This window comes from Pipistrellus kuhlii, unplaced genomic scaffold, assembly GCF_014108245.1.
Source record: "Pipistrellus kuhlii isolate mPipKuh1 unplaced genomic scaffold, mPipKuh1.p scaffold_m20_p_6, whole genome shotgun sequence".
Taxonomy (NCBI): Eukaryota; Metazoa; Chordata; class Mammalia; order Chiroptera; family Vespertilionidae; genus Pipistrellus; species Pipistrellus kuhlii.
In genome coordinates this window covers 69,090,391-69,112,825 of record NW_023425562.1, presented here as the reverse complement: position 1 = coordinate 69,112,825, position 22,435 = coordinate 69,090,391, and the positions used below count along the sequence as shown (strand labels likewise).

Below are 22,435 nucleotides of genomic sequence, written 5' to 3'. Positions count from 1 at the left end.
AACACCAATCAGAAAGAATATATGCACCCTTATGTTCATAGCAGTGCTATTCTTAATAGCTAAGTTCCAAAACAGCCCAAGTGCCCATCAGATAAGTGGATAAAAAAAAAGATGTGGTACACAATGGAATAGTATGCAGCTGCGATAAAGAAGGCTCTCTTACCCTTTGAGATAGCATGAGGGACGTGGAGAGTATTACGCTAAGTGAAATAAGCCAGTCAGAAAAAGACAAGTATCACACTCATGGGTGGAATATAATGAGCAAAATAACTGTGTGTAATCCAGGAAATTTGCATCAAATATATCCCTGGGAGCAATGCCTTTACGAGTTACACATTTCCTGCCAACTTTCAGGGGGTCATTTATAATTTCCCCATTTTCATGATTCTCTCTTAGCCTGAGCATTCTGAGAACTCACTTTTATTGTGTTAACCTTCCAAATACCATAAAAAATGTCTGGGATGTATTAACTATTAGTAAATACTTTGTGAATAAATAAAAAAACAACAAAAAAAGAGTCCATCTCCTCCAACACCCCCCCCCCCCCCCCAAACAGCCTAGTCCTGCAGACCATACAGCTCTGCCCCCAGCACACCTTCCTCCAGGCTCAGCCACTCCAACAACAAACCAACTTCACAGGAAGAGGGAGGCTGAGACCATCCACTCCCAGGCCACTCTCTGGTGGGAGATGCTAACAGAACAGGCTAAGTAATGTACAGACACGGCACTTAGTTTATTTCGACTGTGACCAAAGACAGAGAGACACAACAGAACCTCCGTGACTTAAAAGTCCTGCTGGGTTCAGTGACAACACATGAAGTCTGGGGAAAGGGTTGGCATCCCTTTACATAACCATTTCATAATCTCTCATCGTCCCAGAACTCTGCATGAATCTTTAACAGTGATCGCATTTGCTCATTCTTTAAATTAGGACAGTCGGATTCTTTCTCACCAATAGTATCAGTTTAGATACTTTTAATCTTACAAACTGTCCAATGGAAGGAGGACAGCAGCATCTCAGTGTCAGTTAACTGTGGAGTCCCAAAATGTGGGGTGAAGGCCTCTCCTGAAAGGACTGGACACAGTGATCTTCCTGTCGGGCTGGTCACTACTCATTCCACCGCCCACCTCTTTTCTCATCTTAGTTGAGAGTTTCGATGAATATCTAATCGCAGAGATTAGACTCACAGTGCAATGAGTAAGGTCTATGTGAAGACCTGTCTGTAGAAGCATACGTGTTTCTCTGTGAAGAGCTCTATTTAAGTCCCATCAGCGTCGGAGCCTCAGAAAGAACGCATGTTTACACTCTGTGCTCTCCAAGGGGTAATACTTATCATAAAAATCTAAAACATACTCCTCAGTCTTGAATCCAAACTTCTGGTACAGCAGCATTGCTGGGTTGCTTGCTGAGACGTGAAGAGTTACATCCTTGCCCATGCAGGTCTGCCAAAAGAGTGGAAAAATACAAGATGAAAAGGAGAAAGCCCGAGGGAAAATGAGTAGGTGAAGAAACTCTTCTAAGAGGAGGTAGTTAGTTCTGGAAACCAGAGATGTCAGGGACTGAAGCTGAGACTTCGCAACACCTGGCAACAGCTGGAAACCGAATGACACTTTGCCACTGATCAAAACATTCCCTGAAGCATTCATCAACACTGAGAAAATTGATGGCATGCTGAGCATTCTTTTTTCTCTCAGAAGCGAAGGGCCAAGGGAGATATTTCATTATCAACTATATTATTTATAATTCAATTACATTTAAATGTCAAACATACTTATATCAAACTCTATAAACATTTTGAAGAAATAGTGAACAAAGTTAATTCTGCTTTTAACAACTAGATGTTAAATTATGTGACCAAATATGAAATATTAGGACTTTCATTTAATTATAAAACCTGAAGAATCTATATAGACCTACAAAATCCTAAAGTCCACCTCAAAGTGACAGAATTCACTTCTCAGATCTGAGATTTCTATACTTATCATTGCCCAATCCTAGGGAAAAAGAGTAATAATCATTCTACCAATACAAGGCAAGTCCTTAGATTCTTTAATTAGGTACCCAGACTGAAGTAGCCAAAAGTAATATGAATAAAGAACTTCCTTTAATGAAAAAGGCACCGAAATACTGAGGTTGATTGGGTCCTTAAGACATTATAGCCCATGGTTTCCTCCAAGGCCTCAATTAAGAACTCTGTCAAAGGCAGACGACTCCCTTCCACTCTCTGTTTAATTCAAATCTGCATTGAGTACATCAAGGGCAAGAATGTGTACTGAGGTAAGGCTAGTATTCTTTCCACTGCAAATATGCACAGTCTGACCTAGGCCAACACTGAGTGATTTGACTGAGGAAGACTGTGTCTGGGTCTGGGCTATGGGCTAAATACCTACTAACAAAGACGAATACTCTTCCTCCAACCCAGGAAATGCTCTGTGGGGACTGCCTGGGTCAGGCCTGTGACAAGCACACGCATAAACTGTCATCCCTGCCCTGCTCCCAAGTCCTTGCCAGTGAAGGGAAAGGCAGAAATCCTGCAGGCGGTCCGCTAGGACAGGAGGAACGCAGAGTAGAGGTCAATCTGTGAGTGAAGTGGGCAGAGAAAAAGGGGGTGTTGTAGAAATAACTGAGAAGGTCTCAGTCCATGACAATACAAGGTAGCACATATTAACTGCTGAGAGAGGTGAAAAGAAAGCAATTTCTACAAGATGGTTCTCAAGGTTCTGGCCAACACTTGGGAATTACTGAGCAAGTTTCATTAAAAATTGGATAAACACTTTATCAACTCCATCCTCTATTTGAAAGAAATCCTAAAAACCAAGTTTATAGAATCAGAACAGACAAGTGGTTGCCAGAGATTGGGGGGGTGGGGGGAAGAAAAGTAGAGGGTGGACAAAATGGATGAAGGGAATCAAAAGGTACCAACACCTAGTTATAGGTAAGTCATGAGATGTAATGTATAGCATGGCAACTATATCTAATAATACTACACGGCATATTTGATAGCTGCTAAGAGAGTAAATCTTAAAACTTCTCATCACAAGAAACACAAAATTTTATAAGTATGTATGTTGATGGATGATAACTAGACTTAATGTAGTGATTGTTTTGCAGCATATACAAAAATTAAATCATTATGTTTGTACACTTGAAATTCATATAACGTTTTATGTCGATTATATCTAAAAAAAAAAAAAAAAATCCAAAACCAAAAAGGAATTTTGACCAGTAATACAAAATTGTCTATACCAGTTGGTTTCTAAATAAAAGTTACCAGAAAAATTCTGGGTGAAAACAAAAATCGTTGAATGTTTTTCTGATGTTAGTATGTAAATATATAGTATACTTTCTTCAAAGCAATCCAGATATATCAAAGGATGAATTATAATTCGACATTAGAATCAAATCTTTGAAGGTTCATTACCAGCTTATAAAGTGATGGGTAAAATGAAAAAACAATCAAGAATTACAGACTATGTAATACTGACTGATACAGCTTGGCTAAATATTTTAAAACGCTTAAAACTAAAAACATCATAGTTCCATCTCCATGTCAGAGTTGTGGCGCTGCTGATTTTAAGAGCAGCAGCATTACCAACATGGATAGTACAAGTGTTTAATGCTTTCCCTTTGGCATTTTCTTTTTATTTACTATACAAATTCACTTCTTTAAAACCTAGGTCTAAATAGCAATCTTAGCCCTGAATGGTGCTGTTAAATGGTTAGAGCGTCAGCTAAAGATCACAGGTTTGATTCCCAGTCAAGGGGCATGTACCTGGATTGCAGGTTTGATCCCACTGCTTGCAGAAGGCAACCAATTGATGTGTCTCTCTCACACTGATGTTCTCTCTCTCTCTGCCTTTCCTCCTTTTCCCTCCCTTCCACTCTCTCTAAAACTCAATGGGAAAAAATATCCTTGGATGAGGATTAACAAAAAAATAAATAGCAATCTTATTTTAGAGAGGTAAAGATTTTTGTCTGTGTGTTTTAATAACCTCACAAATGATGGTGACTGGCTTCCTGTCACTTGGTCTCATATTCCATTGGGCTGTGCTGGAAGGGCCCCACTCAGATTCACCCCTCCTCCAATTCTCTCCAAAGAGCCCAGAAGCAAGTGGGTAGAAGATGAACACAGAACACATACCTGAATCAGATGATAAATCATGAAAGTTGCAATCCCTGCTCTTCTCCATTCAGGATGAACAAACAGAAATGAAATGTAAGCTTCGTTGTACTTCACGTCAGGAACCATGAAGCCAAAAGCAATGATAACTTTTTTATACAGGACAACAACACTGAAGTCTGGGTACTGCAGGCACTCAGAAAGGTCAATGCCTAAGGAAAAGAAACAATCAGAGATTCAAACCATGTGCCTTTTGAAACTAATAAACACCAAACTGTTCGGTCTGTACTTGCAGCTACACCTGTGTGCTAAGGAAAAACAAAACAAAACAAAATGAGACAAAGATAGTACCACAGACACCACACATTCAGATCATAAAATTAGAAATTAAAAGTGAATTTTAGAATATACCAAACTTATCATCATCTTTTCTAAGTACACATGTTAAAAAACGGAGAGGCAGGATGTGGGGGAGGGGGGGAGCAGAGTGAACAGGGTCAGAACTGGACACACCTGTTTTGAGCTCAGGCTCCTTGCCACATGTATCAGTGGGCACATCTCTAAATGTCTTGGCCTTCGTTTCTACAATGTTTAAGGTGAGAGTCCCTAGACCTCCTCAGAGTTGGAGGGAAGATCCCTTGAGAGTGTCCATATCATTGTATTCTTTACCTCAGACATATTCAATTGTAAGCTCATTTGTACAAACACTACATTTTACAATAAAAAGGTTAAATAAGAAATGAGTCCTTGCATAGCAGATGGAAGCCACCTAGTGTACAGGCAGGAAATGGTAAATGTTCCCAGAATGTTCCTTCAGCCCCCATACACTCTCAAAAGAGCAAGCACAGCTCTGCCACCACACGCACTACTACATGATTGCCAGACAATAAGGATGACAAAGCTCTCATCCCGATGAATCTTATCTAACATCTGGAAGATGTATTTCCCCCTTTCTATTTCAAAGCATAGTGGTAAAGCAAATCCACAAAAAGTGTGTTTATATTTAACAATGAAAATGCTCCTCTTTAATTGATGGCTCTGGTCATTAGAGATAGTCAGTACATTAATGCTAATAAAATGACAAATCATAATGGGTTAAAGTCTATGACTGGGGTATTTGGCTTTTTAAAAACCCCTTTTGGGAGAATCCAAGATGGCTGCACAGGTAAACACCTAGCCGCAGCACACAACAATTTCAATAAAATACAACTAAAATATAAAATGGACATTACCCAGAACTACAGGAAAGTCGACTGACTGGAAATTCTACAATGAGAAGCAAGGAGAAAACCAGAAGGAAGCGCGGAGGAGCTGTAAAAGCCTAAGGTACAGAGACACACGGCGCGCGCGGAGAGGACAGAGCCGGAGAGGAGGGAGGCTGAGGGCCTGGCTGGCGTTCCCTAGCGGGAAGGAGAGAAAAGCTCCGACTGTGCTGGGCCCAGCTCCAACTGCTCTGAACCCCAATTCTAGGCCAGACCCTGGGGACCCAGGCTCAGCCATAGGGAGCTGCGCTGTAAGGCGGGACTCCGGGGAAGCGGCGAAAGGAGGTCCGGAGGCGCGCACATTGCATGCAGAGAAGGGATGGTTGGCTGTGCCGCGGGATTGCCTGGTGGGAAGGAGACAAAAGCTCCGGATTGCTCTGAACACCACCTCCAACTCCACTTCCAACTGAACTGAACCCCAGTTCCGGGTTCATTGGGGAGAGCCTAGACTGTTTGGTAGCAGGTGAAAATCGAGGGCACCTTTCTCTCAGAGGTGCTTGCAATGAGTACTGAAGGACCCTGGGGATTACTGAGACTCAGGAACTGCATAGGGCAGGGCTGACGGAAGCCAGGGCTGTAGGCTCCACCCTGAAAAACACACACCCCCACCCCCCCCCCCCCCCCCCCCCCCCGTCCCATCAGGGAAGCTGTGAAAATGCCGAGACAAGGAAATAGATCACAAACGAAAGAAATGGAGGACAAAAAGCGACTGGATATAGAGTTCAAATCTACGCTTATAAGGTTTTTCAAGAATTTCCTAGAAAAGGTCGATAAGACCTATGAGGATATGAAAAGGGATCAACTAGAATTAATAAGGGATCAACAAGAAATGATAAGGGATCAACAAGAAATAAAGAATACATTGTCTGAAATAAAAAATATTATATAGAGTCCTAAAAACAGAATGGAAGATCGCAAGAATCAAGTCGAAGATTTGGAACATAAAGAGCCAGAAGACACTCCTCTGCAGAATCAAGAAGGCAAGAGAATCAAGAAAATTGAAGATAATGTAAGAAACCTCTGGGACAACTTCAAGTGAACCAACATCAGAATTATGGGGTTCCCAGAAGATGAGAGAGAGCAAGATATTGAAAACATACTGAAAGAGTGACAGAAAACTTCTCCCACCTGGTGAAAGAATTAGGCTTACAAGTCCAGGAAGTGCACAGAACTTCAAACAAAAGGAATCCAGAGAGGACCACACCAAGACAAATCATAATTAAGATTCCAAGAGCAAAAGACAAAGAGAGAATATTAAAAGCAACAAGAGCAAAGCAGGTAGTTTCCTATAAAGGAGCACCTATACGATTGTCAGCTGATTTCTCAACAGAAACCATGCAGGCCAGACGGGAATGGCAAGAAATATTCAAGGTGATGAATAGCAAGAACCTACAGCCAAAAATACTCTTCCCAGCAAAGCTATCACTCAGAATCAAAGGTCAGATAAAGAGTTTCACTAATAAAAAAAAAAAGGTAAAGGAGTTCATCACCACCAAACCAGAATTATATGAATTGCTGAAGGGGGTTCTTTCAGAAGAGAAAGTAAATAAAGATAAAAATTATGAACAACAAATATATAACTATCAACAAGTGAATCTAAAAACCAAGGAAATTAAAAAAAAAAATCTGATGAACAATATTAACTGTTGAATATAATAGAATCAGAGGTATGGAAGGGGAGTGAACTGACGATTCTTGGGGAAAAGGGGAGAGGGGGGTGTGGGAAGAGACTGAACATAAACTGTGCACCTATGGATGAGGATAATGGGGGGTGGGGAAAGGGCAGAGGGTGGGGGGGGAACCTGGTGGAGGAGAGCAATGGAGGGGGGGGAAAGGAACATTTGTAATAATATGAACAATAAAAAATTATTTAAAACAACAACAACAAAAAAAAAAACAATCCCTTTTGGCTCTACTAATACTTTCTAAGTAACAGCTAAGTAAGCAAAGCATACAGAATTATTAAGCAAATTCAAAAGGGTCCATATGCCCTGGCTACCAGTCTGTGTTTATCTGATAGATATTACCTGATATCTAAACATATGTAGAAGCAAGCAGGATGAATCTTTTAATTCTGGAAGCAGAGGCAAATAGGGAAGAAAAACAAACAAAAACACTGTTTATTAATTTAAATGCAGGCTTTCTCTTGATCTTAGGAAAGAAAGAGATACTTATATTTTAATATTTCTATATTAGTACAGACAAACAATAAAATCTTAAGTAAAGTGTTAGAGTTACATGACATACACTAATTTTAAAAATTATTAAAATTTACTCTATAGAAAAACCCATCTGCCCAGTTTGAGAAGGGGAACATACCAGGCCAGAAAAACTCCTGACACATAGAGTTGATGGTTGGGATGTGATTTGGCCGGACATAGCAGTAATCAAGAGGTGCATCGGGCTCCGGCATCCAGTGAGGGTCATTTCTGTGCAGGTGATAACGAATCTGTGACAGGAGCTGCAGTTTGGGTGGCTTTGTTTCATAATCGCGCCTCCAGTACCACAGAAAATAAACAAATTTAAGTAAAAAAAAAAAAAAAATACTCAATATTATTCCTAGCCATTTGATTCATCCAAACTCTGATCTGCTTGAAATCTTGAATTAATTTGCACTACTTTATACGACAACTAGCTTGACAACAGCTACAGGACTTTTTGGTATAAATTTAAAATTTACTCTTTCAACATTTGTCAGTCCAAACCCCACTGTACCCGTAGAAACTCTACTGGTCCTGGTGAGGGTTATGAACAGAGTGAAGAAACAAAAAGCATCCTAATTTAACCCTCAGTGCTCTGACCAAGACAGAGTCCAGGCAGGGGAGATCCAACCCTGCCAGGGCAGCTGCAGACCACCAGACACCAGGAGAAGCAAAGCAGCCTGGTCACGTGTCTGTCTGGGAGGCAGTGCTGTGTAGGGAGCAGGTTGACTATGAGCTGCAGAACAAGTATGATTAACGAAGACCATGTACTCTGTCACCACATCCAAGATTGCACTGGGGCCTCTCTTGTCAGCTCAGCTTTGCGGCACAGCCTAGCCAGGAGTAGGGAATGTCGGGCCCCTTGGACATATATGCCCCTGAAATCATTTGGTCTGGCCCTGCCAATACATTAGGGGTGAGCTAATTAAATGTTTGACTAAATAAAGCAGGCTAATTTTTAAGATGATAATTTTGTATGGCCCACAAATGATGTTATAAATATCCAAATGGCCTTTGGCAGAAAAACGGTTCCTCACTCGCCATAGATTCATCATTAGAAACTGTCCCAACATCCAGTCCAGACATGGGTCCAACTGAGACATCATTCCTATTTTTTCTACTTCACAGACTACTAAATATATACAACTTTAAAATTTTAATTGAAACAGTGAATATGATCATCATAATGATATCAAACAGAGTTAACTTATCCTTGCTTTTTATGTTTTTACCAAAGGACCATCCTTTCTGCAAACAAGTACAGTTGAAACAAGTCAAGGCTGAGGCTAGACACAGCACAGACTCAGCCCTTGATGACTGCTGCTCACAGGTTTTGGTATTTCTTCACTCCAGCAGAGAGACGGAGAGCAGAAATCACAAACATTACTTCTCATGACACACTCAACATCACACTCTTCTCCATATACCTGATGTACGGTTTCAAGATCCGAGAAGTATAAGGGCTGATAATACTCTGGTCCACAGCCAAGTCTTCCGATCCCACTAAACGGTATAAAAACTTGGTGGTTTGGTGCCGAAATCCTTTCCTGGATGGCAAGGCAGTCTATGAGAAAGAAACACTGGTTATATAAAAAAAATTATTCAACAAGTGAACCTAAAAAATCAAGTGAATTAAAAATCTAATGAACAGAATAAACTGGTGAATATAATAGAATCAGGGGCATAGAAAGGGAGTGCACTGACAATTCTTGGGGGAAAAGGGGTGTGGGGAGTGCGGGAAGAGACTGGACAAAAATTGTATACCTATGGATGAGGACAGTGGGGGGCAGGTAAGGGCAGAGGGTGGGGTGGGAGCTATGGGGGGAAAAAAGAGGAACAATTGTAATAATCTGAACAATAAAGATTTATTTAAAAAAATAAGATATGGAAAACTCATCCTGTTGTAATAGTTTCAAATTAAAATAATTAACCCTAGCTGGTTTGGCTCAGTGGATAGAGTGTCAGTCCAAGGACTCAAGGGTCTTGGGTTCAATTCTGATCAAGGGCATGTACCTCAGTTGTTGGCTCGATCCCTGGCCCCATGTGCGGGAGGCAACCAATATGTCTCTCTCATATCAATGTTTCTCTCTCTCTCTCTCTCTCTCTCTCTCTCTCTCTCTCTCTCTCTCTCTCTCTCCCCCTTCCTATCCACTCTTTTTTAAAATATATATTTTATTGATTTTTTTACAGAGAGGAAGGGAGAGGGATAGAGAGCTAGAAACGTCAATGAGAGAGAAACATTGACCAGCTTCCTCTTGCACACCCCCTACCGGGGATGTGCCCGCAACCAATGTACATGCCCTTGACCGGAATCGAACCTGGGACCTTTCAGTCCACAGACTGATGCTCTACCACTGAGCCAAAACAGTTTCGGCTCCTTTCCACTCTTAAAATCAATGGAAAAAATATCCTTAGATGAGGATTAGCAAAAAATCAAATCAAAGTAATTTTTTAAAATGTTAAGTAATTTTATTATTTTTATTTATTTATTTATCCTTTTATTTTTTTAATATATATTTTATTGATTTTTAACAGAGAGAAAGGGAGAGAGAGAGAGAGATAGCTAGGAACGTCAATGAAAGAGAAACATCGACCAGCTGCCTCTTGCACACCCCCTGCCAGGGATGTGCCCGCAACCAACGTACATGCCCTTGACCGGAATCGAACCTGAGACCTTTTAGTCCGCAGACTGACTCTCTACTACTGAGCCAAACCGGCTTCGGCATGTTAAGTAATTTTAAAATGTTTAAAGTCATTTAAGTGAGTGAAATGCAGGATTGAGCACAGGATTTATTGCTTCTATGGATTTCATTTTATCTATCTAACACTTTCAGTCAATTCATCAAATATTAACCAGCACCAGTGACATGAAGGCTGGGTTTTATGAGTAGTAATTTGTTATCCAAACAGCCATGGGGGCCAATTATTGCAGTACTTACATATGAACTTATTAAAATATGTCTCTATTCCAGTGAGTAAATTTGACAAAAGTAAGACCGTACAGATTATCATCCCTAAAGCAATTCACCATAGTGGAGAGGCCCTACCGGAAGCTCAAGGAGAATGTGGTTTGTCTTTGCTCTTTAGGCCGGTGTCCTAGCTGAACAGGTAGGTTTGGCCCTGGGAGTCTGATCAGAGATGTCTGTTCTTCAGTGAGATCTGCTCCAGGGCCCTCAGTCATGTAGTAACAGAACATGTGCAATTACGGTTTTATAGCGAAGAGTTCAAATGGAAGATTAAAGGGCACACTTATTAAGTGGTTTGCCAAGGAATGGATAAAGTTGAGAAACTCAAGTTGTTTTTGTAGAATCAGTTTGCTCTTAGTGACTAGAAAATAACTTTGTTGGAAGAAGAGCAAAAATTCCCTCTTTTATAATTTTCTCATGATCTTACCAAACTGGACACCAAAACTTTCAAAAGCCAACTTTGAAATTCTTCCAGGACTTTAAAGTTTCAAAGTGAAATTGAAAGCTGTGTGTTACAGTTTCCAAATATGGCCCCAACAGTTCTTCCCCACCACTGGGTACATGTGGCTCCTCATATCACAAGGCAGAGTCAATTTCTCCTCCCCATGAATCTGGTGGGCCTGTGACTGACCAATCAGAAAGTGGCAGAAGTAACATTCTGGGACCTTTGAGCCCAGGCTTTAGGGGACTGGTATCTTCCACTGACCCAGCTCTCAGCTAAACACAGCCACAGCCGAAACCAGTTTGGCTCAGTGGATAGAGCGTTGGCCTGCAGACTGAAAGGTCCTGGGTTCGATTCCAGTCAAGGGCATGTACCTTGGTTGCGGGCACATCCCCAGTAGCGGGTGTGCAGGAGGTAGCTGATCGATGATTCTCTCTCATCAATGTTTCTAACTCTCTATCCCTCTCTCTTCCTCTCTGCGAAAAATCAATAAAATTTATTTTTAAAAAAAAAATTAAACACAGCCACAGAAGAACCACCCAGTTGAGTCCAGTTGACTCAGAGAATCAGAAGAAATATTAAATAGGCATTGTTTTAAGGCACTAAGCTTTGGGATGATTTGTAATGCAGCAATAGACAGCTGAAACATCAGCAATAGAACTACTAGCCCACGAAATACTATCTACTCAATGTCTCATCGTGAGTTCTGTGGAACTCTGGATATTACACAGTGACCCAACTTCTTTCCATTGCCATTGCTTTCCCAAATCTGAACCACCCTCAACTTCTGTCCAGATCACTACCAGTGCCTCCTATCAGTCTTCCTGCTGCCTGCCACTCTTATCCCATATCATCCATTCTCCACACAGAGCCAGATTTTCCTTTTAAAAACTAAATTCACCTCCCTTGAAGAAAGCTCCTATCTAGCTTTCCACTGTAAGTTCCTAATACAATTCAGATCCCTTGCTGAGACCTGCAGAATCTAGCCCTGCTACCCTCTGTGGCCTCATCTCCTATCACCCCCCTCCTCCATCATCACTATGTTCCAGCCTCAGACACCAAACTAACTCTTACCTTAGGTCCTGTGCCTGAGTCTTCTGCCCTGAACCTTCCTCAGCCCCGCTCCTCCTTGTGGATCAGAACCTGGTTCAAGTGTTACCTCTACAGAAAGACCATCCTTAATTACACTGTCCAAAGTGGCTGCTGCCCTCTGCTCCTCCATTCCACTGCAGACTCACCTTGTTTGTTAAGGGAGTTAGTATTGTTACCTCCATGCTCACCAGTGGCAACTCCACAGGGTGGGGAACCTTATCTGTCTTAATTCACTGCAGTATTGCCCATTAGAATAGTGATTGGCACATACTAGCATGAGGTACTCAACATTAGTTGAATAACAAAATGGTGAGTGGGTCGGGGGAAGTCCCAAAGTCAAATAAGTTTGGAAAATGTTAAATGAGCTTCCCCAAAGCTCATTCTGGTTCTAAACAAAAAGAGGAGCTAGATGGATTGTTGGTTCCCTTCCCTAACCCAATGTGGGAGACGTCAAAAAGTGAGAGGGAAGACGGAACATAAAGGCTGTGAGGATCCCTGCCACTACTGGACCATCTTTTAACCCCATGGAATAGTAGCCCAGAATCGCATCTGTGCCCTGCTGGTCTTCACCAAGCACTCTCCGACTCTTCTCCCTGGATCAGCTGATACTTGCCCCACAAATAACTGCTGACCTACCCACGAGTTGGAAGGAAGCATGTCAACCCAAGCAGGAAGTGCAGAGGACCCCACTGCCATGGCCCAGACTTCTGTCACATTCTCTGGTTTACACTGCAGCCTCGGTGAGCTTGTTACCCATAGCTCCCTAGTGACCTTGACCACTGACTTCTCCAGGACGGGCTCATGGAAGGGACAACCAGAACATAACTGTGTGAGTTTCCTAGAGCTGTTGTATCCATAGGGTGACTCAAAACAGGAACTTATTCCCTCGCAGTTCTGGAGGCTGGAAGTCAGAAGTCAAGGTGTCAGCAGAGCCATGCTCTCTGAACACTCTGGGGGACAGTCTGTCCCGTGCTTTCTCTTGGATTCTGGTGTTGCCAGCAATCATTGGCATCCCTCTGCTGTGGATCCAGCACTCTGCCTCGGTCATCACATGGTATTCCCCCAGGTGCCTGTCTCTGTGTCTCATTCCCACCTACTCCAGCATGATCTCGTCTTCACTAATTATATGTACAAGGGGCCTATTTCTCAGTAAGTCACATTCACCTGTAGCAGGAGTTAGGACTGCAATATATCCTTTTGTGGGACAGTTTATCTACAACAACCCCCGACAGACTACTTAGCTTTATCTTCTGGAAACCTTCATCTGAGAGGCAATTTCCTTCCACAGCTAAGTGTTTCCCACTTCATTTTTAAAAAAATGAAAGTATAATGTTTAGGAATATAGTCATTAAAAAAGTAGGAGAACGAATAACAATAAGTCAGAGAATGACTCCCTTGTGGGGGAGCAGGCAGTATACAGACTTCTCAGGTGTTTGTAATGCTGTTTCTAAAACCAGTAGCTAGAAGCACAGTCATTTATTTTATTATTCTCTAAGCCATACTCATATGTACTATGCACTCTCCTTGGGCATCTTGGGGTATGACACATTTCATAATTAAAAATATAAAGTACAGATATTATAAAGAAAAACTCACGAGAATAAAGAACAGATGATGGCAACAAAAGCATATGAAAAAGTGCCAAGTGACTTAGACTTGAGAGAAAAAACCTAAGGCAGCAGGGAGGACAGGCCAAGAGCAGCAGGATGTGCAGCTCAGAGCCTCAGGAAAGGGCAGCAATCGGAAAGGCAAGGTCCTATTAAAGCTGAGAGTCCTTTACTTCAGAGGTTAAAGTCCCCAATGCCCATATCCAAAAATGATCTTCCCTTCCATGGGCAGAAGACTAGACTCTGCAGAAGCTCAAAGGAGAGATTCTGGAAACAGGGGCCCTGGCACAGCCAAGGGTGGAAGTACTATCCCAAAACAGGGACACTTAATGGAAATTTTCCAGCTGAAAGGTCAGCTCGTGGCCTCCCTTACTTGGCTCCTAAGATGCAAGGAGGCAGGTTACTACTTCCCAGGAAAGATGAGGAATAGGAGAAAAAAAGAAAATTAAGGGGATCCATCTGGAGTAGGGGTCATGGGCAAACTACAGCCCATATGCCAAATCCAGTCAGTTTTGGTAAATAAAGTTTTATTGGAGCACAGCCATGTCCATTCATTATGTCCTCCCTGTGCTGCTTTCCTACTACAACAGCAATATTAAATAGTTGCAACGGAAACTGTGTGGCTTGCAAAGCAGAAACTATTTACTATCTGACCCCTTACAGAAAAGTTCTGCTAACCCTTGTCCTAATAGCAGTGTTCTGATAAGCCAGACCAGAGAAAACAGAAGATAGGAAATTAAGAAGATTTTCCAGAACCCAAGGACTTTCAGATAGAAAGGGCCCACACACACCAAATGCTGAGCACCATGAAACAAAAATCCCCACACATGGTACACACTGAATAATATCAGAACAATGGCAACAAAGAGAAGAGCCCATTTTCGTTGCCAAAGAAGAACAAAACAGAAAAATGTCCAAAGAATCCAATGGGCAATTCACAGAGAAACGAGGGAACATGGTTATAGGTGTAACCTCACCTGTAATCAAAGGAAAGTAAATAAAAAACAAGTTTTCACTTTACAGCTCTCAGTTAGCTAACTAGCAGAAGGCTGGTTAAGAGAAGAGCTAGCACAGATACAGGGAATCTGAGACCTCTCGCTCCTGCTGTGTGAAGGTGTGTTCTGGCAGCTCTGAGTGGAATTCATTGTTCCAGGAGCACACTTAGCCTTGGTTTCCATTGAGTCACCTTGAGCCACGCTGACACCACACTGATGTCCTGGCTTCTACGTCTCCACACTGTCTTCTAACCACACAAATGTTTACATGTTTTCAGATCCTGCTCAGCACACGGTCTGATACACTATGTTCTCAATAAAACTGTCAGTCAGAGCCATGACACAAACCATATATGACTATCCCTAGAGACTAAATGATTCAATGAAAATGTCTAGGGCTCTAACTGGTTTGGCTCAGTGGACAGAGTGTCGGTCTGAGGACTGAAGAGTCCCAGGTTCGATTCTCATCAAGGGCATGTACCTTGGTTGCGAGCACATCTCCAGGAGGGGATGTGCAGGAGGCAGCTGATCCATGTCTTTCTCTCATCGATGTTTCTAACTCTCTCTCACTTCCTCCTTATAAAAAAATCAATAAAATATACTTTAAAAAAAATGTCTAGGTTCTTCCTTGAATGCCCAAAGAGGGAAATACCCCAGTTGTATTAAGAGACATTCATACTGAACAATTTCAAAAAATAAAGCCCAGCAATTTTTGTATTTTTCTCTCTCCCAAAATTACTTAGGACTTGAATAGTCACTGACTAATTGTGCCCAACCCCGGGTGCTGCCTACCCCACCTCCACACCTGTGTCAAGAGTTTCAGCATGTGTGTTAACTCACCTGGTATCGGTCAAGGATTCTGAAGTCCTGACAGGTGGTTCTGTATGTGGCTTGGCCAGCTGGAAGCCTAGAAACTCCTTCTTTGGCTCCATAAATCCCATCAACTAACAGAAGAGCAGCATTAACAACTTGATCCAAGTCAAAAAGTGGTAATCCCCTGTCCCTTTTTGCTTGTCTGACAATCAATTTGCGCTTCAGTCTCCGAGCTTCTGGTGTCATGGCAACGGCACTGGGACAAGCTTCCAGCCTCTTCAGGAGCAGCTTCTCCTCATAGATGCTAACAGGGGTGTACTTGGGCCCCTGGGGTTTCCTGTCCTTCTCCAGCTGTGGCTTCCTCTTTTCTCGAGCCCTTGTTTGCAAAGATGTGTTGGAATCTGTGTCTTCACTGTCAATGTCCATCCTGTCAGGTTTTTCCTCCTCACTGTCGACCTCCTGCTTTATATGTTCAGGTGCTCTGACCTTCTTCCTGCCCCCAGGCACTGCTCCAGAAGCGGCTGACCCAGCAGGGGGCGGAACATACTCCATCCCTGGGTCTATGACTCCATCACCTTCCAACTCATCATCATCTGTGAACATAAAAAACAGGACAGAAGAAATACAGAGCACACCGCACACAAGGTGAAAACATACACTTGTGTATCTTGGGCCATGCATAAAAAGACCCATGAAAGGCAAGACTTACCGTGAAACAAGGCTTGTGGTGGCATCACATCTGGAATCAGATCTGCTTCTGAAAGCAAGCTGGGCGTGGCTGAGTGAGAGGCAGGGGTCCCGGGGGCAGAGAAATCCAGAGAGGGAGACGGGGACGGGCTAGTCAGTGGAGTGCGGTCAGAGGAGCTCAAGGACGAAAAGTCGATCACTTCTCCTTTTTCTAGAATCACATCTGGCCTGCGGCCTCGGCTTATGAACTTTACGGGGGTCGAAGATGTGCTCCTGTCGAGAAAGCCAGCAGCCTCCTTCTGGGCTCTTCTGATGTCCTTCGCTTCCTGAGTCCGACATCTTTTCTCTTTTAATTCCATGGCTGATTCCACAGGATTGCGACTCGCCCGTTTTCTGAGTCCCTCAACAGTAATGATGGGATCTAAAGTTGGTTTTGAGGCTGAAGGAAAAGAATAAATATCTCAATTTTTAAATAACCACTCAATTTTAGTTTCTTTTGCTAAGTTATTGTTGTAAACTTACTACCACATTCAAAATAGAGAAATGTTTGCCCTGGTAGCTGTGGCTCAGTTGGCTGAATGTTGTCCCATGCACTGAAAGGTCACTGGTTAAATTCAGGTTCAGCCCTGGACCATATGGGAGACAATCAATCGATGTTTTTCTCACATTGGTATTTTTCTCTCTCCCACCCTCTCACTCTAAAATTAATAAAAACATATTTTAAAAAACACACACAAAATAGAGAAATGTTCAATTAAATGCCTTAAATGAGGACTTAGATATCTCTTAACAAGAAAAAAATTATAATGGAAATTTAAACAATTAAACTCTACTTTTTACAGACTGGAATAGATAAGTATTAAAAGTTTGATGATGCTCCACAAGTATATGGGGAAATGAACATTTTCATACCAGGAAGTATATTTTATTACAACTTTTTGGAAGGTAGCCTGCCAATACTGATTAAAGTTTTGAATGAGCATGCACTTAATACAGTAACACACTTTCAGGAATTAATCACACAAAAATTTGCACATGCACACAAATGTGTACAGTTATATTGTTGTCTATTTTTTATATATATTTTTATTGATTTCAGAGAGGAAGGGAGAAACAGAAACATCAATGAGAGAGAATCATTGATCAGCTGCCTCCTGCACATTTATGAGGATTGAGCCCACAACCAGGACATATGCCCTTGACTGGAATCGAACCTGGGACCCTCCAGTCCGCAGACCGACACTCTATCCACTGAGCCAAACTGGCTAGGACTATATTGCTAGGACTATATAATAACAACAATAAAAGGTTCTAGAAATAACCAAAATGTCCATCAATAGGGGTTTAATAAATTATCATATAACCATTCAATGGAATGCAATGAAATAAAAGAAAATATGGCAGCTCGGCCAGCATGGCTCAATGGTTGAGCATCGACCTATGAACTAGGAGATCATAATTTGATTCCTGGTCAGGACACATATGTGGGTTATGGGCTCAATTCCCAGTGGGGACTGTGCAGGAGGAAGCTGGTCAATGATTCTCTCTCATCACTGATGTTTCTGTCTCTCTCTCCCTGTCCCTTTCTCTCTGAAATTAAAAAAATAATAATAAAATAAAAAAAGAGAGGAAGAAAACATGGCAGATATGCATGTACTGCTATGGAAAGATATCCAAGGTTTACTATTAAGTGGAGGGAAAAATGGAGAATAGATATTGTGAGTCCATTTACAGTTTTTCTTTAAAAAAAATAAATAAATAAGAAAATGCTTAAATGTGCATACGATTTCTAAGTGCATTCACAAGAGTCAACAGTGGTTACTCTGGAAGTGAAATTGCAGGAAGGGGTGGGTACAGAGGAGCAACTTCCACACCTTATATCCTTCAATCCTACTTGACTTTCTTCCCAATTATATATTTTTTAAATGTAAAAGCTCATTAAAGCCTCTTTAGATTAAAAAAAAAAATCAGACCAATGTGTGACAGTAAAGAATTACTATTAATTCTCTTAAAATTCTGAAAATGATATTATGGCCGAAGCCGGTTTGGCTCAGTGGTAGAGCGTCGGTCTGCGGACTGAAGGGTCCCAGGTTCGATTCTGGTCAAGGGCACGTACCTTGGTTGCGGGCACATCCTCGGTGGGGAGTGTGAAAGAGGCAGCTGGTCGATGTTTTTCTCTCATCGACGTTTGTAGCTCTCTCTCTCTCTCTCCCTTCCTCTCTATAAAAAAAATCAATAAAATATATTTTTTTTAAAAAGAAAGAAAATGATATTATGGTTAGACTACAAAAAAGAAAGTGTTCACACCACTTAGAGATACATACTGAAATATTTAAGAATGCTATGTTGGTGTCTAGGATTGCTCTTAAAGACTCCAAGGGTGGGATGGGTAGAGGGTTGGGGGAAAGTACTCAGGGTCTAGATTAGGGATGTGGAACCTTTTTATGTCAAGGGCCATTTTGATATTTATAACATCATTCACAGGCCATACCAAAGTATCAACTTAAAAATTAGCCTGCTGTATTTGCTCAAACATTTAATTAACTCACCCCTAATGCCTTGGCAGGTGCAGGCTAAATGATTAATTGGGCCTTATACGACATGAGGGCTGGATGTTCCCACCCCTGTTCTAGATAAAATGAGATTGCCAGCAGTTAGCTGTTGAAGTGAGGTGAAAAGTATGTGGAGATTCATTATATTACTCTCTGCACATTTAAAAAACCTTTCCATAATAAAAAGTTTAAAAACAAAATCTTATTAAAATAGAGAACCTTTCAGATATCAAAGGAACTTGAATAAAACTGGTAACTTAATTAGGAGATTATCCTATTTTTACTTAGTATTTATTTACAGGATACAAAAAACGTGTCACAATAAAACTGCCAAGCAGAGTCCCTCCTCCAGAGGCAGATGAGCTCTGCCGGGTACAGTGGGACTGTCTCCTGAGCTCACCCTTGCTCAGCTTTGGGCTGGCTAGCACCTCCTACACTGCTCTCACAGCAGTACCTTTTACTTTCAAAGCAGAGGCAGACAGCTTCTCTCCTTCAGGTTTCATTGTTGGAGGCTTGTTGTGAACAAGTTTCCACCATCCTGGTTCTCCGAATTCCTGAGCGCCTGAACGGAAGTACATAGGACTTCCCACGCTGAGGCAACCTGCTACTGTGCTCCACCAGGTCGAAGTTTTTTTCCTGGAGAGTCCAAGAATTTAAAAATGATTGTTTTTTTAAATTCTATCATTATATAGAAAATACATTCTATGTATACTCTGTGACTCCTAGCCTACAATATGCTCTGAACCTGAAAACTTTGAAGGAACATAAGAGAGGCTCTGAGGTCTGTTTGGCTTCAAATCCTGGCTCTACCACTTTCTAGCTGCCTCAGTTTCCTCAACTTTAAAATTAGGATCATAGAACTTACCTCACTAGGTCGTTGTGGGAATTAAATGAAATGATTCAAACAAAGCTCATAAAACAATTCTGATCACAATCATCATGATTATCAAGTTCTATAAGTTAATTTTAATTAAATGAGTCGCTTTTATATGTGAATTAAATACAGTTCTCAAGAATGCATGCAGAATCATTAGCCTTTTTTTTTTTTTTTTTACTGTTGTAGTTCTTTTTTACCCAGGTATCAGATATATCTCTCAATCTGTTCCTATTTTCCTTTACACAGCAGAATGGGAATAAAACTATATTGTATGTTCTACAAACAACTGAACTTTGGGGGAATAACTTTGGCAAAAAAAAAAAAAAAAAGGCAAGCATTTCAAAATAACTACACAAGAATGTATATAACAAACATTTTTAAATATGTTAAATGTCAACTATTCAGATTCCTCCTGTTGAAAATTCTTTCAAAGGCAACTATTTTATTTCCATCTTGAAAACATTAAGTCAGTCACCAGAAATACTTTCATAAGAAGGCCAGACTAACAATTCAAAAATATTGCTAAGGGGCAAAAAAAAAAAAAAAAAGTATTCTTAGTAACAAAGAGATGTACTAGAACACACAGAAGAAAAAAAACTTTAACAGCCATTAAGCACTGTGATGGGACAAATGACACCTTAGCTTTCACTGGCAATGTTTTGGTCCCAGAGCACTCTCATCCTTTGGTCTCCTCCACTCAACTTTTTCTAACTTTCCAAGCTCCCTCCCCTTGCCCAAAGAATATGATCAAGGGGGAAGCCATTCTACTTGCTTTCTCACACAATGAGTATGTTAGTCCAATTGGTGGTGTTCCACAGGTACTGCAGGCTGTTCACTTCTTTTTGATCTTTTTCCTTGCTTTTCCTCAGATCTTATAATTCCCATTGACCCATCTTCAAGTTCACTGAATTTTTCTCTGCTTCCTCAAATCTGCCTTTGAATCCCTCCAATGAATATTTCATTGCAGTATTATACTTTCCAGTTCCAGAACTTCTTTTTAAGTTTTCTTTTCTTTTTTTTTTTTTTTAATATATTTTATTGATTTTTTTACAGAGAGGAAGAGAGAGGGATAGAGAGTTAGAAACATCGATCAGCTGCATCTTGCACACCCCCTATTGGGGATTTGCCCGCAACCAAGGTATATGCCCTTGACCAGAATCGAACCCAGGACTTTTCAGTCCGCAGGCTGACGCTCTATCCATTGAGCCAAACAGGTTTCAGCTCTTTTTAGGTTTTCTATCTCTTTATTGATATTCCTATTTTGTTCAGACAATATTTTCTCAATTTTCTCCCCATCTTCCTTTAGTTCTTTGAGCATCTTTAAGACAGTTGTAAAGTCTTTCCTTTATAGATTCCCCATTATGTCTTCTTAACGAAGTCCTGGTTGGTTTATTTTTTTTTCCCCCCTTGAATGGGCAATACCTTTTGCTGTTCTTTGTATTCTTTCTAATTTTTTTAATTGAAAATTTAATTTAATACTGTAGTAACTCTAGACATTAGATTAACCTTCCCCAAAGTTCTTTAGTTTATTTATTTATTATTTATTTACTTACTTACTGTTGTAGGCTGTCCCCCTGTGCCAAATATCAGTATGAGTTGTATAAAATTAAGGTCTTCTCAGGTCATTTCTGAGCTTGCACCTTCCCATGCATGTATAGTGACTTTCTAATTTCCCCTTTATATATACAGTTTATATGTAGTTGCTTTTGAACATCTTAGCCTTCAATGTCTAGCTCCAAAAGGAGAATAAAGAGAAAAATAAAGGGGAGAGAGAAAGGCACCAGCCTGTTTTTTTTAAAAATAAATCTTTATTGTTCAGATTATTACAATTGTTTCTCCCCCTCCCCCATAGCTCTCCTCCACCAGGTCCCCACCCCACCCTCTGCCTTTACCACACCACCGCTATCATCATCCACAGGTGTACAATTTTTGTCCAGTCTCTTCTTGTACCCCCCACGAAGACATCCCTTCCCCCCTGAGAATTATCAATCCCCTCCCATTCTATACCCCTGATCTATTATATTCACCAGTTTATTCTGTTCCTCAGATTTTTATTTTTTATTTTTATTTTTAAAAATATATTTTATTGATTTTTACAGAGAGGGAGAGAGATAGAGAGCTAGAAACGTCGGTGAGAGAGAAACATCGACCAGCTGCCTCCTGCACACCCCCCACTGGGGATGTGCCCACAACCGACGTACATGCCCTGACTGGAATCGAACCTGGGACCTTTCAGTCCATAGTCCGACGCTCTACCACTGAGCCAAACCAGTTTCGGCTGTTCCTCAGATTTTTAATTCACTTAACTTTTAGATTCACTTGTTGATAGATATATATTTGTTGTTCATAATTTTTATCTTTACTTTTTTCTTCTTTTTACTATTTTTAAAGAATACCTTTCAACATTTCATATAATACTGGTTTGGTGGTGATGTACTCCTTAATTTTCTTTATCTGTGAAGCTCTTTATCTGACCTTCAATTCTGAATGATAGCTTTGCTGGGTAGAGTAATCTTGGTTGTAGGTTCTTGCTATCCATCACTTTAAATATTTCTCGCCACTTCCGTCTGGCCTGCATAGTTTCTGTTGAGAATTCAGCTGATAGGTGCTCCCTTGTAGGTAACTAATTGTTTTTCTCTTGCTGCTTGTAAGATTCTCTCTTTTGTCTTTTGCTCTTGGCATTTTAATTATGATGTATCTTGGAGTGGTCCTCTTTGGATTCCTTTTGTTTGGGGTTCTGTGTGCTTCTTGAACTTGTAAGTCTATTTCTTTCATCAAGTGGGGGAAGTTTTCAGTCATTATTTCTTCAAATAGGTTTTC

The 22,435-nt window shown here is 41.0% G+C and overlaps 1 protein-coding gene across 10 annotated transcripts in view; it reads right to left on the bottom strand.

Moving 5' to 3' along the window:
• Positions 1-717: 717 nt before the first annotated feature.
• The window catches only part of KAT14 (lysine acetyltransferase 14), a 35,797-nt gene continuing 14,079 nt past the window's right edge, over positions 718-22,435 (bottom strand). For 3 of the 10 annotated variants that reach the window (XM_036419237.2, XM_036419244.2, XM_036419245.2), the window contains exons 4-11: positions 19,193-19,374; positions 16,209-16,625; positions 15,527-16,092; positions 9,012-9,148; positions 7,703-7,881; positions 4,143-4,333; positions 1,584-1,692; positions 718-1,443 (exon numbers count right to left, since the gene is read on the bottom strand). In XM_036419237.2, the coding sequence (XP_036275130.1) occupies positions 1,358-1,443; positions 1,584-1,692; positions 4,143-4,333; positions 7,703-7,881; positions 9,012-9,148; positions 15,527-16,092; positions 16,209-16,625; positions 19,193-19,374 (1,867 nt within the window). In that variant the 3' untranslated portion in view covers positions 718-1,357. Of the gene's footprint in view, positions 1,444-1,583; positions 1,693-4,142; positions 4,334-7,410; positions 7,458-7,702; positions 7,882-9,011; positions 9,149-15,526; positions 16,093-16,208; positions 16,626-19,192; positions 19,375-22,435 lie in introns of those variants that run through there. The other 7 variants (XM_036419239.2, XM_036419240.2, XM_036419241.2 and 4 more) reach the window with 7 other exon arrangements.